Source organism: Gallus gallus, chromosome 34, assembly GCF_016699485.2.
Source record: "Gallus gallus isolate bGalGal1 chromosome 34, bGalGal1.mat.broiler.GRCg7b, whole genome shotgun sequence".
NCBI lineage: Eukaryota > Metazoa > Chordata > Aves > Galliformes > Phasianidae > Gallus > Gallus gallus.
In genome coordinates this window covers 3,409,796-3,423,942 of record NC_052565.1, presented here as the reverse complement: position 1 = coordinate 3,423,942, position 14,147 = coordinate 3,409,796, and the positions used below count along the sequence as shown (strand labels likewise).

The 14,147-nt window shown below is 59.5% G+C and overlaps 1 protein-coding gene and 2 pseudogenes across 1 annotated transcript in view; 1 reads left to right on the top strand and 2 right to left on the bottom strand.

Annotated features, from left to right (window-relative positions):
• Positions 1-4,715: 4,715 nt before the first annotated feature.
• On the bottom strand, positions 4,716-11,318 carry LOC121108112 (annotated as a pseudogene).
• MARS (methionyl-tRNA synthetase) overlaps positions 8,790-14,147 on the bottom strand; it is a gene marked incomplete at its 3' end in the record, with an annotated part of 8,234 nt that continues 2,876 nt past the window's right edge. The window contains 2 exon segments of the mRNA NM_001257372.2: positions 8,790-8,802; positions 8,805-8,808. Of these exon segments, the coding sequence (NP_001244301.2) occupies positions 8,790-8,802; positions 8,805-8,808 (17 nt within the window).
• LOC121108115 lies at positions 11,294-13,407 on the top strand (annotated as a pseudogene).

Genomic DNA, 14,147 nt, shown 5'->3' with positions numbered 1-14,147 from the left:
TTCCGCCTCGTGCCAGCGGGTTGCTCCGTGTTGGCAGGCCAGCCATGCCGGAGCTCATCCCTTCAGATGCGTCTGCTCTCGTCCAGATGCTCCTCAGGGTGCAGGACCCACCACCGTGCACCGCCTTTATACCCCTCCCGGGTGGCCGGTGTCACAAACGTTGCCGTGGCGACGCGGTGACAGCGTGGCCAGTGCTGGCCGTGGCCCATTATGACGCAGGACAGCGGCCTGCTGCCCGCCCCCGAGCGGGAGTGCTGGCACCTTTCTGTTTTCTCTCTCTTGCTTTTCTTTTCCTCTCAGGATTGCGTTTCCTCATTTCTCTTAGTAGCCGTTGCCTAACATTGATCTTCAGGCAGTTGGCGCGGAAATCACAACTGTTCCAAAGTACCCTTTACCGTAACGGTTATGATTTGTTGTTTGAAAGTTGCCCGGCTTTTGCCTGGAACGAGCCGATTCCTTGTCAGAAAGCTCCATCCATTACCCGGCATTGTTCCTCTGTGTCGCCGTGGTGACTCCATCGTGGCCACGTAGCCAGCTCCCTGCAACGCACAGGGCCTGGTCCAGCCTCACCTTGAAAGTCTCCAGGGACGGGGCATCCACCTCAACACTAGTAACACGTTCCAGTGCCTCTCCAACTTCCCTAAGGAAAAGAAGATTTTTTCCTTACATTCCAAACGAAACGCGCCACCTCCTGAGCTCGAAGCCATTTCCCCTTGTTTGTATCGCCACAGAGTCCTGCTACAGAGTCTGTGCTATTCTTTCCTGTCTCTCCCCTTTGAACGCTGAAGGCTGCTCTCAGGTGACCTCGGCAAGCCTCCTCCCCTCCAGGCTGCACAGTCCAGCTCTCTCAGCCCCAGCTCTGTCCTTGCAGGAGAGCTGTTCCGTTCCTGGGATCCTTTTTGTGGCCGTCCTCTGGGCGCGCTGCAACAGCTCCATGTCTGTCCTGTGCTGAGGACTCCACATCTGGACACAGTGCTCCAGGTGAGGCCTCAGCAGCGGCAGGGTAGAGGGGCGGGATCACCTCTCTTGCCCTGCTGGCCGTGCTGCTTGGAATGCAGCCCAGGATCGGTTGGCTTTCTGGGCTGTGAAGGCACAGTGCTGACTGATGTCCACTTTCCCACCCACCCTGTATCCCCAGGTGTCTTTCTGCAGGGCTGCTCTCAGTCCTTTCACCCCCAGCTCATACTGGTAGTGGGGGTGCCTCGACCCAGGCGCAAGACCTTGCTCTTGGATTTGTTGAACCTCATGAGTTCACCTGGGCCAGTCTGCTCAGCCTGCACAGCTCCCTCTGGGTGGCATCCCATCCCTCTGGTGTGTCCCCGCACCTTACAGCTTGGTGTCATCCTCAAATCGCTGCCAGCACTGTGGGACGGCCGATCTCCATCCAGACATGGAGCCGCTGACCACCACTCTCTGGACTCCATCCTGCAGCCAGTCCTTCATCCATCAAACAGCCCACCCGTCAAATCCACCTCTTTCCAATTTGGAGAGAAGGATGTTGTGGGGGACCGTGTCGAAGGCCTTACTTTAATGCAGATGGAGGACATCAGTGGCTCTTCCCTTGTCCACTGATGCAGTGACAACCATCACGGAAGCCCACCCACCAGGTTGGTCAAGCAGGATTTGCCCTTGGTTGGGCAGAAGCCATGCTGGTTCTCCCGTATCAGCTCCCTGCCTTCCGTGTGCCTTAGCATTGCTTCTTGGAGGATCTGCTCTGTGATCCTCCCCAGGCCAGAGGTTAGAGTGACAGGCCGGTAGTTCCCGGGGCCATACTGTTTACCCTTTGTAGAAATGGGTGTGGTGTTGCCTTTTTTCCAGTCACCAGGGACTTCACCTGAGCGCCACGACTTTTCTCGTATCATGGAGAGCGGCTTGGCAACCACATCAGCCAATTCCCAAATTTCCCGGGCTCTGTGGGAAAATTGGGCTCTGATGGGCTTGCTCAATTATCTTTATCCCCAAAAGAGTCGGAGGAGAGGCTTTAGCTTTCTTGATTGAAAGAAAGGGAGGTCTCACCTCACACCTGTGGGTCTCACCAAGGATGGGAAAGAATCCCTTTTATCCTGTCTTCCCGTTCGCATTGTCCCTTCCTTCTTTCCTCGTTGGCTCAAGTACGTGGAGGTTACAGGCTTCCCGGTGCCCGTAACGTTCCCCCTTCTGTGTGACCTATCAGGCCTGCACAGCACGTCCAAAGTTCTTAAGTCCAAGTTGTCTACAGGCTTTTGTAACTGAGATCTTACCTGGTGAGAACGTACAGACAGAGGGGAAAGGAACGTACTTGCAAGCAAGGGCACCTCATTCCCAAGTCTCTGGTTAGCAAAGGCATCTCGTTTGCAGGTCTCCCTGCGTAAATGATTTTATTTGCAAGGGCATCTCCAAGCTTCACATCTCTCGGTCTCTAAAACACAGTGAGCCCCTGGCCCCCTAGCAGTCCTTTTCCCTTTGCACTGGACTTCTTCCTGGCTAGGGGCTTCCTCGACACCGGCTTGTCTCACAGAATCATAGGGTGGCAGGGGGGTTGAGAAGGACCTCAAAGATCATCTGGTTTCAGCCCCCCGGCCATGTGCAGGGTCGCCAACCAGTAGACCAGGCTGCCCAGAGCCACATCCAGCCTGGCCTTGAATGCCTCCAGGGATGGGGCATCCACAGCTGACATCCGTAACCGGGTTTTCAAGAATTTGGAACATGGACTCCTATAGTTGTACTTCAGCGTTGGACCTGATTGACATAGAATTTCTGAAGTGGCCTCCACAATTCAAGTGATGGGAGGCTCCATCAGCTCCTACGGCAAGAAGCTAAAGATTCTCTTGAAAATAGATTTGTATTTGGTTTCCCAGAGTGTTTTTGCTCTGCTTGTTTCTGGTGGCTTGCTTGTTGTTTGTGTGAGTGCTGTTCCTCCCTCGTCAGATGTGTTGAAGGCTGTCTCTGTTCTTGTAATGCCAAATATCTAATGATAAAATTAATTTTCCAGAGGCAACTTGTCAAAATCAAGACCCCTTTCTCCGCATCCCCAGTACAGATCCGTTCCTGGCTTAGGCTGGGGAGATTTCTGTCCAATCACAAGACATGCAACTCCTGTCTGTACGTACAGCCGGGGTTGCCCTTTCCCGGGTGTAGAATATGGCACTTGCTCTTAGAGTCATAGAATCATAGAAGTGCTCAGGTTGGAAAAGACCTTAAAGACGATCGAGTCCAGCCGCAACCTAACCATACTACCGTAACTCAAACAACCCTCTGCTAAATCACGTCCCTGAGCATCACATCCAAACGGCTTTTAAACACATTCAGGGATGGTGACTCAACCACCTCCCTGGGCAGCCCATCCCAGTGCTTAACAACCCTTTCTGTCAAGACGTTTTTCCTGATGGTCTTGTTAAACTCCGTGTGCTTGGTGGTCGCCCAGCTCTCTCCCGTTTGGCTGGATCTCCCTGCAAGGCCTCTCTCTCCACCCTCAGCGACAGGAGCCAACAACTCCTCCCCGTCCAGTACTGACAGCAATCTTGCGCAAAAACACCTTCTGTTCCTACATGCAAGGCATTGATGAAAATAGGAAAGAGAACTGGCCCTAAAACGGAGCCTTGGGGAACCCCGCCAGTGACCGGCTGCCAGCCGGATGGAAACCCCACCTACCATAACCCTTGGGGCCCAGTCCATCAGCCATTTGCCACCCACTGCATTCTGTTTTTGTCCAGCTGTGTGCTGGGCATTTTGTCCAGAAGGATACACAGATTGGTGGCTTCCTTCGGGTAGTATGGTTAGATTGTGGTTGGACTCGATGATCTTTGAGGTCTTTTCCAACCTGAGTGATTCTACGATTCTTCCCACAGTACCGGTCCCTGATTGCACTGCCTGTGCATTTCCTTCTTACTCTTCAGGTTATCCAAACCCTAAGCCTGACAGATCTTATCCCTAACCAATTCCAAAAACAGCCCAACCCCAACCCCAGTGTTAACCCTAACCATAATCCCAACCCCAACCCTAATCTTAACCCTAACCCTAACCCTAACCGTAACCGTAACCCTAACCCCATAACTCCTAGCCCTAGGAGTGACACTACAGGGTGACACTATGGGATGATACTGTGGGGCAGCACTTTGGGGTGACAATATGGGGTGACACTGCAGGACAGTGCCATGGGGCAGTGCTATGTTGTGATGCTACAGGGTGATGCTATTGTGCAGCACTATGGGGTGATGCTATGAGGCGACGCTGTGGTGTGATGTATGGGACAGCAGTATGGGACGGCACTCTGGGGTGATGCCATGGGGATGCACTATAATGCAGCACTATATGGTGATTGTATGGGGTGATGCTATGGGGTGATGCTACGGAGTGACAGTTTTGGGTGGTGCAGCGGGGTGACGCAATGGAGCACCGCTACGGGGCAGTGCTATGGGGTGACATTATGGGAAAATGGTATCGGTTGATGCTAAGGGGTGACATGGAGCAGCGTTCTGGGGTGATGCTATGGGGCAGTGCTATGCATAGTGCTCTAGGGTGACATTATGGAACAGTGCTACGGGGCAATGCTATGGGGTAGCACCATGCCACCAGCATGGGGATTGGGATGGCCAGCAGTGTGGTCTTGGTCACCGGCATGGGGATGGGGATGGCCACCAGGATGACAACGGCCATTGCCACGCAGGGCTGTGCGGGGGGCAGCGCCACCCCGTGGCCGCAGGGTCAGGCGCTGCGGACGCACACCAATACACGGCGACATTGCAGCGCACGTTTACTGTGGCCACGGCTGTGTCCCGAATGCTGCCGAAGGAGCGCTCAGTGCCCCCAGGCCAGCGCGTGCAGGCGGTGCGCGACGTGGCAGAGACGCTGGCGGTACTCAAGGTGGCGGTGCATGCCGGGGGGAACGCGGCTCAGCCCCCAGCGCAGCCCCCAGCAGCCGGCGGCGATGGTTCCAGTGGAGTCGTTGTCGCCGCCGTGCAGCACAGCGCGGGCGCACAGCTCCTCCCAGCTGTCCCCCGCCGCCAGCAGCGCCTCCAGAGCCACCATGGGTGCGTCGTGCCCGCTGCGCCCTGCCCACCCCCCCAGCGCCCAGCGCACGTACTCGGCGTCACGCTCCTCCGGCGTCGGCAGTGATGGCACTCGTGGGGGACCACCGCCCCCCAGGAGACCTCGTGACTCCAGGTACCTGCGGGGACAGAGGGCGCAATGGGGGCGCTGGGGACAATGGGGAAATTATGGGGGCGATGGAAGCACTGGAGGCAGCGGGGGCATTGGGGTCAGTGGGGAGAACAGAGTGAATGGGGACTCTGGGGGCAGTGGTGGCACGGGTGTCAGTGGAGACAAGATGGGCAATGGCACACACCCTGGGGACACTGGGCTCAGCAGGGACACGGGTGGCACTAGGATGTCCACTGATGTCCCCACAGATACCAAGAGCTGCGGGTGATGGGGATGGACTCTGCCCCCACTGCCCCCCAACCCCCCCATGCCCCCATCACCCCTGATGTCGTTGCCCCTCACCGGCGCCAGGTGTCCCCGAAGAAGTCCCATGCGGCGGCGTTTTCCTCCACGGCCACCCCTTCACCCTCCACATAATCCCATGCGTGGGGCAGAATGCGCAGCAGCTCAGCGCCCCCACAGCTCAGGGGGTATCCCCACGCACCCCCAGCGCCCCAAACAGTGCCACGGCCAATGCGCCCAGGTACCTGTAGGGGGGTGGGGGGTGGGTGAGCGCCATCCCCATTTGATGGGGACACCCCTCCTCCCCCCCCCGCCCCATGGCACCCACCTGTGGGTGGTGTGGGTCATGCGCCCACTCTCAATGCTCACCCGGATCGCGTTGGCAGCTCCTCCGGGCGCGGGTACCTAGGGCACAGCCCGCATCCATATACCCCACATCCCATCATGTCCCCATCCCATCATGTCCCCCATCCCATAATACTCCGCACCCTGTATCGTGTTCCCCCCACAACATCACGTAATATCCCATCGTGTCCCTCATTGCATAATATCCCCCATCCCACCCCAATCCCATAATACCGCACGCCACAGTGCCAATGTCCCAGCTGCCCCACAGCCCCACCCCCACCTCTGCCCCACATCTCAGCCCCACACCGCCACCTCTGCCCCACTCCGCCACCTCTGCCCCATCTGCCACACCCCGACCTGAGCCCTATAGCCAGGCTGCGCATGGCCGCCCCACAGCCGGTGCCGGTGGGGTTGAAGGGGATGCGGTACCCGTGGGGCTCCCCAGGGCGCAGCTGCGATGTTTCCTGTGGGGCAGAGCAGGGGAGGAGAGGGCGGGGGGGGCGCTGACCCCCACAGCTTTGCCCCCACAGCTTCGCCCCTACAGCGCCCCACACGTACCTAGGATGCTGCTGGGCCCCGGTTTGCGGCCCCTCCATGTCCTTCCATGGCCGCCACGTAGCGCCGTGCCAACTCCTGCAGCAGCGCATCGCCCTCCAGCCCTGGAGGGCAGCGGCCACTCAGACCCACACATGTGAGGTGGGGACCCCAAAGCGACACCCCCAGCGCCGCCCCACACGTGTGGCTCTGCCCCCCCAGCTCTCACTTATGGAGCTGAGCCCCCCCCCCGCCAAACCACCCCATCTATGGGTTCCCTTTCTCCTCCAGCCCCACTCCCCACACTTCTGCGTCTGAGGCCCAATGAGTCCCCCCAGGTTCCCTCCTACTAATGGCTCTGAGTTCCCCCACAGCCCCCTTCACTTATGGGTCTATGCTGCCCCCCAGCCCTGCCCCACAGCAATGGCTCTGTGCCCCCACACCTATGGGCCTGGGCCCCACACTGATTGGCTCTGCCCCACGCAATGCTCTGGACTTCCCTGATGGCTCTGTTGCCCCACACCTATGGCTCTGTGCCCCCCCGGCGGCGCTCACCGCTGCTCAGCCCCTCGGCGGTTGCGAGGTGCAGAATGGGTGTCGTCGCATCAGCGGCCAATCGGGGGGCGCAGTTCGATGCTGCGCTCAGCCCGCCCAGCGCGCGCAGCTCCTCGTGGATGCGCGCTCCCGCGGTGCAGTACTCCCACAGCCCCCCCCGGAAGCCGAGCGCGTCCCCGGCGGCCGCCAAACAGCAGCGCCGCCTCGTAGCGATCCGGGGAGGGCCTGCGGGTGCAACGGGGTTATGGGGGGGTTGGTGGGGTTGTGGGGTGCGGGGTTATCGGGGGGCGCTGTGGTGTTCTGGGGTTATGTGGGGGGACAGTGGGGGGGTTCTGGGTTTTGTGTGGTTATGGGGGGTTATGAGGTGGGGGGGTTATGGGGGACACACTGGGGACACAATATGGGGGGGGTTACGGGATGGGGGATGCAGTGAGGGGTAGTGGGGTGGAGGGCACAGTGGGGGTTATGGGTGGGGAGCACTAGGGGGGTCATGGGGGGCTATGGGGTGGGGGGGCACGGGGGGGTAATGGGATAGGGGGATTATGAGGGGAGATAGTGGGGGGTTGGGGGCACATTGAAGATATGGAGTGGGGGGGTTATGGGGGGCGTTGTGGTTTTTCTGGGGTTATGGGATGGGGGCTATGGGGTTATGGATTTGTGCTGGCTAGAGGGGCTATGGGAGTCAGAGTGAAGTTATGCCGTGGGGGGTTATTGGCTGGTGGGTTACGAGGAGTACAGAGGGGGGTTATGGGGTGCGGGGGGCATTGGGAGGTTATGAAGGGGCACAGTGGGGTTACAAGGTGGGAGGGCACTGGGGGCTATGGGGGGAACATTGGGGGTTATGGGTTGGGGGATTATGGGGGTTTATGGGGTTATGGGGTTATGGGTGGGGGTGTTGTGGGGGGCATAGTGAGGGTTATTGGTGGGAGGTTATGGGGTTGGGTGGACATTGGGGACTATGGGGTTATGTGGGGCACAATGGGGTTATGGGGTTATGGAGTGGGGAGTTGTGGGGTGGGGAGGGCATCTGGGGGTTATGAGGTGGGGGGTTTATGAGGGGTCACAGTGGGGTTTCTGGGGCAGGGGGGGCCATCGGGGTTATGGGGTGGGGGGAATCAGGGGAGCTATGGGTTATGAGTTTGTGGGGTGGAGAGTTATGGGGCCATGGGGGTCACAGTGTGGGGTTATGGAGTGGGGGGCTATGGGAGCTATGGGGGGGAATCGGGCTCTGGGGTTATGGGATGGGCTAGGGGAGCTAGGGGGCAGGGGCACCGTGGGGGGGCTGTGGGTTTATGGGGGACCATATGGGGTTATGGGTGTGGGGGGGGTTATGGAGTCGGGGCATTGGGGGCTCTGAGGTTATGGGAGGGAACAGTGGAAGTTATGGGGGGGGGCGCGTGGAGGGACTATGGGGTGGTGGGTTATGGAGTGGGGCTCTGTGGGGTTCTGGGGTGGGGGAGCAATAAAAGGTTATGGGGGGGGCACAGTGGGGTGTGGAGGGTTGGGCTGGGGGTCACAGGGAGCACAATGCGGTTATGGGGGGGACATTGGGGGTTATAGGGACGTTTGGGGGGGGGAGGGGGGCACTGGGAGCGGTTATGGGGCTGGGGGGACGGGAGGGGGCGGTGGGGGGGTCAGGGCCTCTCACGGAGCTGCCACTCACGGAGCTGCCATCGCGGTGACAGCCTGGGACGTCCGTCGGGGGGGGGGGGGAGGAGGGAGGCAGCGCAGCCAGCGGGGGGAGGGGCGCCTTAAGGGGACCCGTGCTGGGGGAAGGCGCACTGTGCCCCACAGCGCCCCCAGCGCTGCACAGCCTCAGTGCCCCATGGGCCCCACAGCCCCCCTACACTGCCCCACAGATCCCCATGTTGCCCCCAAATCCACCTACAGACCCCCGTGGTGCCCTACATCTGCCCCCTAGTGCCCGCACGGTGCCCCACTGCAGCCCCGTAGTGCCCCACCGTATCACTCCCAGTGCCCCATAACTCCCTGCACTGCCCCACATCCACCCCATAGTGGCCGTTTGGCTAAATTTGGATTGGACGTTGGGACCCAAAGAGGAGAGTTTGGTGCCCCCTGGGGGAGCGGATCCATCACATCTGCGGGATGAAAATGACATTTCGGGTTCAAAAAAAGGGAATTTGGGCCATCCCTATGGGGCTTCAGGCCCTGAATGTCACACTGGACCTTGGGAGAGAGAGTTTGGGGCAAAACTGCAGAGTTGTGGCAGAATAATGCAGGTTTGGGGACTCCGAATGAGGGGAGGGATTTGGGGGCAGAAGGATTGCAGGGATGTGGGGCGGATGTGGGGACACTGTGGGAAGGGGATGCAGGGTGGGGGCAATGGGGGACATGGGGTATGGGGACATACAGGGACATGGAATGTGGGGCATCATGAGGGGGAGATGGTGGGCTACCATGAGGGCTATGGGCCACCACTGGGAGATGTGGGCCACTATAATGAATGGGGACCACCATAAGGGGCTGTGGGCACAGCGTGGCACGGAGCGCTGCCATCTCAGCACATTTAATGCTGCAGTTGTGGTGGACTCAATGGAACTGGGGAAAACTCAAAGAAACTCACCAAATTGGTAAAAGTCAGTGAAAATGGGCAAATCTCAATGACATTCGTGGAAAACTCAACGGAATTGAGGGAAAACTGAACGGAGATTGGGGAAAACTGAATGAAAGAACACTCATTTGGTCGATGATCTCTGCCACAGTTTCTGTCAATAAAAGTCTGAGAGATATCAGGCGAAAACATAATGAAAGTGTGAAAAACACAATGAAAGTGGTGAAACTCAATGGAACTGAACTGGGGGACAACTGAGTGACATTGGGGAAAACTGAAAGAAATCAGGGAAAACCCTCAATGACACTGGAGGAAAGTCAGTGATACTGGGAAATAACACAGCAAAGATCACTCCAAGCACTGCAGACCAACGCGGCGCAGTGTGGGAGGTCTCCATTGGGGCCGCGTCCTTTGCTGTCAGCGCTCTCTTTCCTGTCCCCTACAAAATGACCCAATCTGACCCTTTTTATTGGGAAAATAAATAAATAAAAAACCATGGAGGTCTCCTCTGATCCGGAGGAGCTGCGGGTTGGAGGGAAAAACCAACTGTCCCCTTTCCCACCCCCCTCCCCTTCCTCAGTTTCCCTTCTCTTATCATTTTTCTTCCCTGTGGGAATACAAGGAAAAACTGTTCAGAGTGGCAGCAGCTGTGTAGCAGGATAAAACATCATGAGAACCAAGGACAGCTGTAGAAAGAAGAATGGCTCACGGCTCTGACTGGATGAGCGCCCCCGCATGAACGGTTGAATAGTGTTTGTAGAATGCTCTGATGACATGTAAAGGTGGATGGGGAAGTTGTAGGGGAGGATGGGAAAGCTAGAAAAGGGAATGTGTGAAGGTATGTAAGTGATGTGAGAGCTTGTAATAGACGATTAGATCGTTCACATCTGAGTCCGTGCATCAGATGCTGCACTTCCTCATCTCTTTCCCCTTTTCTCTTCCTTCTCCCCCTTCCCCCATTATATCTCCCCCTTACCCTTTTTCTCTGTCCTCCCCTTTTCTTTTTCCCCTTCTCCCTCCCAACCCTTCCCTTTTCCTTTCCCCTTCTCCTCTCCCTTCCTCTTTTTCTTCCCCTTCCTCTGTGTATTTCCCATTTTCCAAACCTCTTTCCCTTCCCCAATGCATTTTCTTTGTCTTTCTCCCTTCTTTCCTCTTCCCCTTTTCTCCTCTCCTCTCCCCTCTCCCTTTTTCCCTTTTCCTTTCATTTACCCTCTCCCATTCCCACTCCTTTTTCTCATTCTTCTTCCTTTTCCCCACTCCTCCCCCCTCCTTTCTCTGGGAAGGGAAGGTCCTGAAAGGTCACAGTGCCACAGGATGGTTGGGTGGGAAAGGTCCTGAAAGGTCACAGAACCAGAGGGTGGTTGTTTTAGAAAGGCCCTGTCCCCATATCCCCCCCGTCCCCATCCCTGCGCTGCCCCCCTCCATTTCGGGTCTCCCTCACCGCGACCCACAACGAAGAGCCATTTCTGGGCGGGGGAGGGGTTCCCGCTGACACGCAGATCCCATCCGTGTCCACATCCACGGTCCGGGCCTGGGGCAGCGAGAGGTGAGCGGGGTGGGGTGGGGAGGGGGGCGGGAAGGGGGGCGGAAGGGCTGTGATGTCGAGGGGCTGCAGAGCCCCACATCTCCCACCCTGCAGCGCCAGTCCCACAGCCCCACACATCGCAGTCCCCAGCCCCGCTGCTTCTCAGCCGCCGTCCCCTCCCCCCGGGGGCGCTCATCACCGCCGGGAGGTGCCGCGGGACCAACGGCGTTCACAGTAGGCGACGGCAGAAACGCACCTCCGTACTCCCCGTACCCCCACACCACACCTTCTTCACAACCCCCGCTGCGACGGGCGGCCGCACAGCGCGGCGCATTCCTATGACGTCACACCAGCGGTGACCATGGCGGCAGAGGCTGTGCGGCCGAAGCTCTCGCGAGAGCTCGCGCATGAGAGCCGCAAGAGCTCATCTCGCGAGAGCTTCATGAGGTTAGTGTCCCACGAGAACTCGTCCTCGCGAGATCTTCGAAACTCGCCTCGCGAGAGTTCGTGTGCTGCCCCGGGGCGCGTTTCGGGTTGCATCAGCGCGGAGCCCATGCGGCTGCGGGTGGCGGCAGGCAGTCCCGCGGCGCTGAAGGTGGTGGCGGCCGCACACTGCGCCGGCGCTCCGGTGCAGCTCTGCTGGGCCGAGCCCGAGAGTGAGGCCTTCCCCGGGGCCGTTGGGGGGGGGGGGGGCGAGGCCTTCGCCGGGCCGCTCGGCCTCCGCGGTCCCTCCCCCTCCCCTGACGGGCGCACCGTCCCGCAGAGCCGCCGCCGTCCCCGCTGTGTCCCCCATGGGCCCCCCGCCCTGCAGCTGGAGAGCGGCGCGGTGCTCTTCTCTTCCCCCAATGCCATCTGCCAGTGGTCCGGGGCTGTCCGTCCGTCCACCACCCTCCCCCCCGCCGTTCCCTCTCTCCGTCCCTCTGTCCCGCAGGTACTTCTTCCTGCGGCGCGGCGAGCAGCCCACCGACCTGACCACCACCAATGGCTGGAGTGGGAGGCACCGAGCTGCAGGTGAGGGCCGGGCGGCGGGGCGGGGCCGCTGTGCGGCACGGCCGTGACCGCCCGTCTGCCCGCAGCCTGCCGCGCTGGCGGCCCTGTATGCCCATGCCACCTGTGTGCACGGCCGAACGGGCGTGGAGGCGCTGGGGGAAGGCACCGCTGGGGCCACATCGAGCGGAGCTTGGTGGGGAGAGGCACGGCGTACCTGGCCGGGTGTGAGTGGGGCTGTCCCATGCGTTTGTGGGGAACGCAGCGCGGAGCCGGGGCCACCTTGGGGCACAGCTCCACTCCTTTGTGCTGCAAGGGACACTGAGTCGGTAGCGGATGTGGTGGTGTGGAGCACGCTGTTCCCTGTGCTCCGAGACGAAGCCATCCCTGCAGGTAAGAGCTGGGTGGTGCCGCTATTCCTCTGCACTCCCTGGCATCCTGGAGAGCTGCAGGGCTAGGAGCTGCGGAGTTGTAGGATTGCAGGTCCTACTTTCTCTCTCTCTTCTACATGAAGCCCCTTTTTCCAGGGGGCTGGGGGGTGGCCTGGGGGTCTCTGGCGTTGCTGGATTGCCGTCATGCTGCTTTGTCCCCCCCCTCCTCCCCTGACAGCTGAGCCGCTGCAGAGCTGGTTCCGGAGCATGACGTTCTCAGAGGCGTGCAGGAATGCTGCTGACACTGTGCTGCTGCCACGGCACCCTGCAGGAATTCACAGCCTGCCTACAGAAGCTGCCCCTGCCACGCCCACACCAGACACGGCCCCAGGCTGTGAGGTATGGGCCTGGTGTGGGAGCATGGTGTGCTGTGGCATCCCCCCCCCAGTGCTTAGCCATCCCCCCTGCAGGAGGATGACGTATCGGCAGACGGGCGCTGACGGGAGAGGATATGGCAGCGGCTGTGGATGCCTGGACTCGTGGTGCTGCCGCGCTGCCCAAACCCTGGGCGGCCTCCAAAACCTGTGTGAGTACCATTATGGGGCTGGGGGGGGACCCTGGCGCTCCGAGCTGCGACGGCACAGTCTGAAGGCTTTGTGCGGCACAGGTTGCCAGTGGAGGGCATGAGGAACGTGCTGATCACCAGCGCCTTGCCCTACGTCAACAACAGTGCCGTGCCCACCTGGGCAACATCATTGCTGTGTCCTCAGCGCGTGACGCCTTCGCCAGGTGAGCGGCCGGGCGTGTGGGGAGTGGTGAGACGGGGGCCACCGTGCCCAGTGCCCACGCTGTGTCCCAACCCACGCCCACACTGCAGGTACTGCCGCCTGCGGAACTGGAACCGCTGTACGTGTGCGGCACCTACGACGAGTACGGTCACAGCCCACCGAGACCAAAGCAGTGGAGGAGGGGCTGACGCCACGGAGATCTGTGATAAATACCACGCTGTGCACGCCGACATCTACCGCTGGTTCGACATCTCCTTTGATTACTTTGGCCGCACCACCACACCCACACCGCAGCAGACCGTGTGAGCATCTCCGTGTAGCGCGTGGGGGAAGGGGTGGCCTGGGGGCTCTGCAGCTCCACTGCATCACCATCTCCCCACTCTTTTCTCTCTCTGCCCATGGGATTTTCTGGGAGGGGGCAGCTTGGGGCTCACAGGCACTGCCACCATTTCTACTGCTTCACTCCTTTTTCTCTCCTCCTGTAGGATTTTTTTGTGAGGAGAGCTCTCAGGCACCCTCTGTCCTGCCTCTGCCTCATTCCTTTTCTCCTGGCAGCATTTCCCAGCCTGAGGAGGGATGGCTGGGGCTCTCCACAGCTCCCCTGATTGCTGCTGTCTTGTTTCTCTTTCTGTTCTCGTGCAGGATTTTTGGGGGGGAGAATGCACCCAGGGCTTTCTGGCACAGCTGGATTGCTGTTGCTTTGCTCCTTTCTCTGTTCTATAGGATTTTCTTTGGGTGGGTTCAGCACCTCCTGACTGTTACCTTGCTCCTTTCTTTCTCCTTCCTGCAGGACTTCCCAGGGTGCTGGCTGGCTTGGGCTCACCACACCCCCTGGGTTGCTGTCACCCGTCACTCCTTTTTCCTCCTTTCCCTCAGGATTTCTTTTAGGGGGGCTCTCTATCACCACCTCACTCATTCTCTCTGCTCATGCAGATTTTGGGGAGGGCAGGACAGCCCAGGGCTCTTTAGCACTGGGGGCTGGATTGTCACTGCCTCCCTCTTTTCTCTCGTCCTTCCACAGGATTTATATGGGGGGCCCTCTCCAG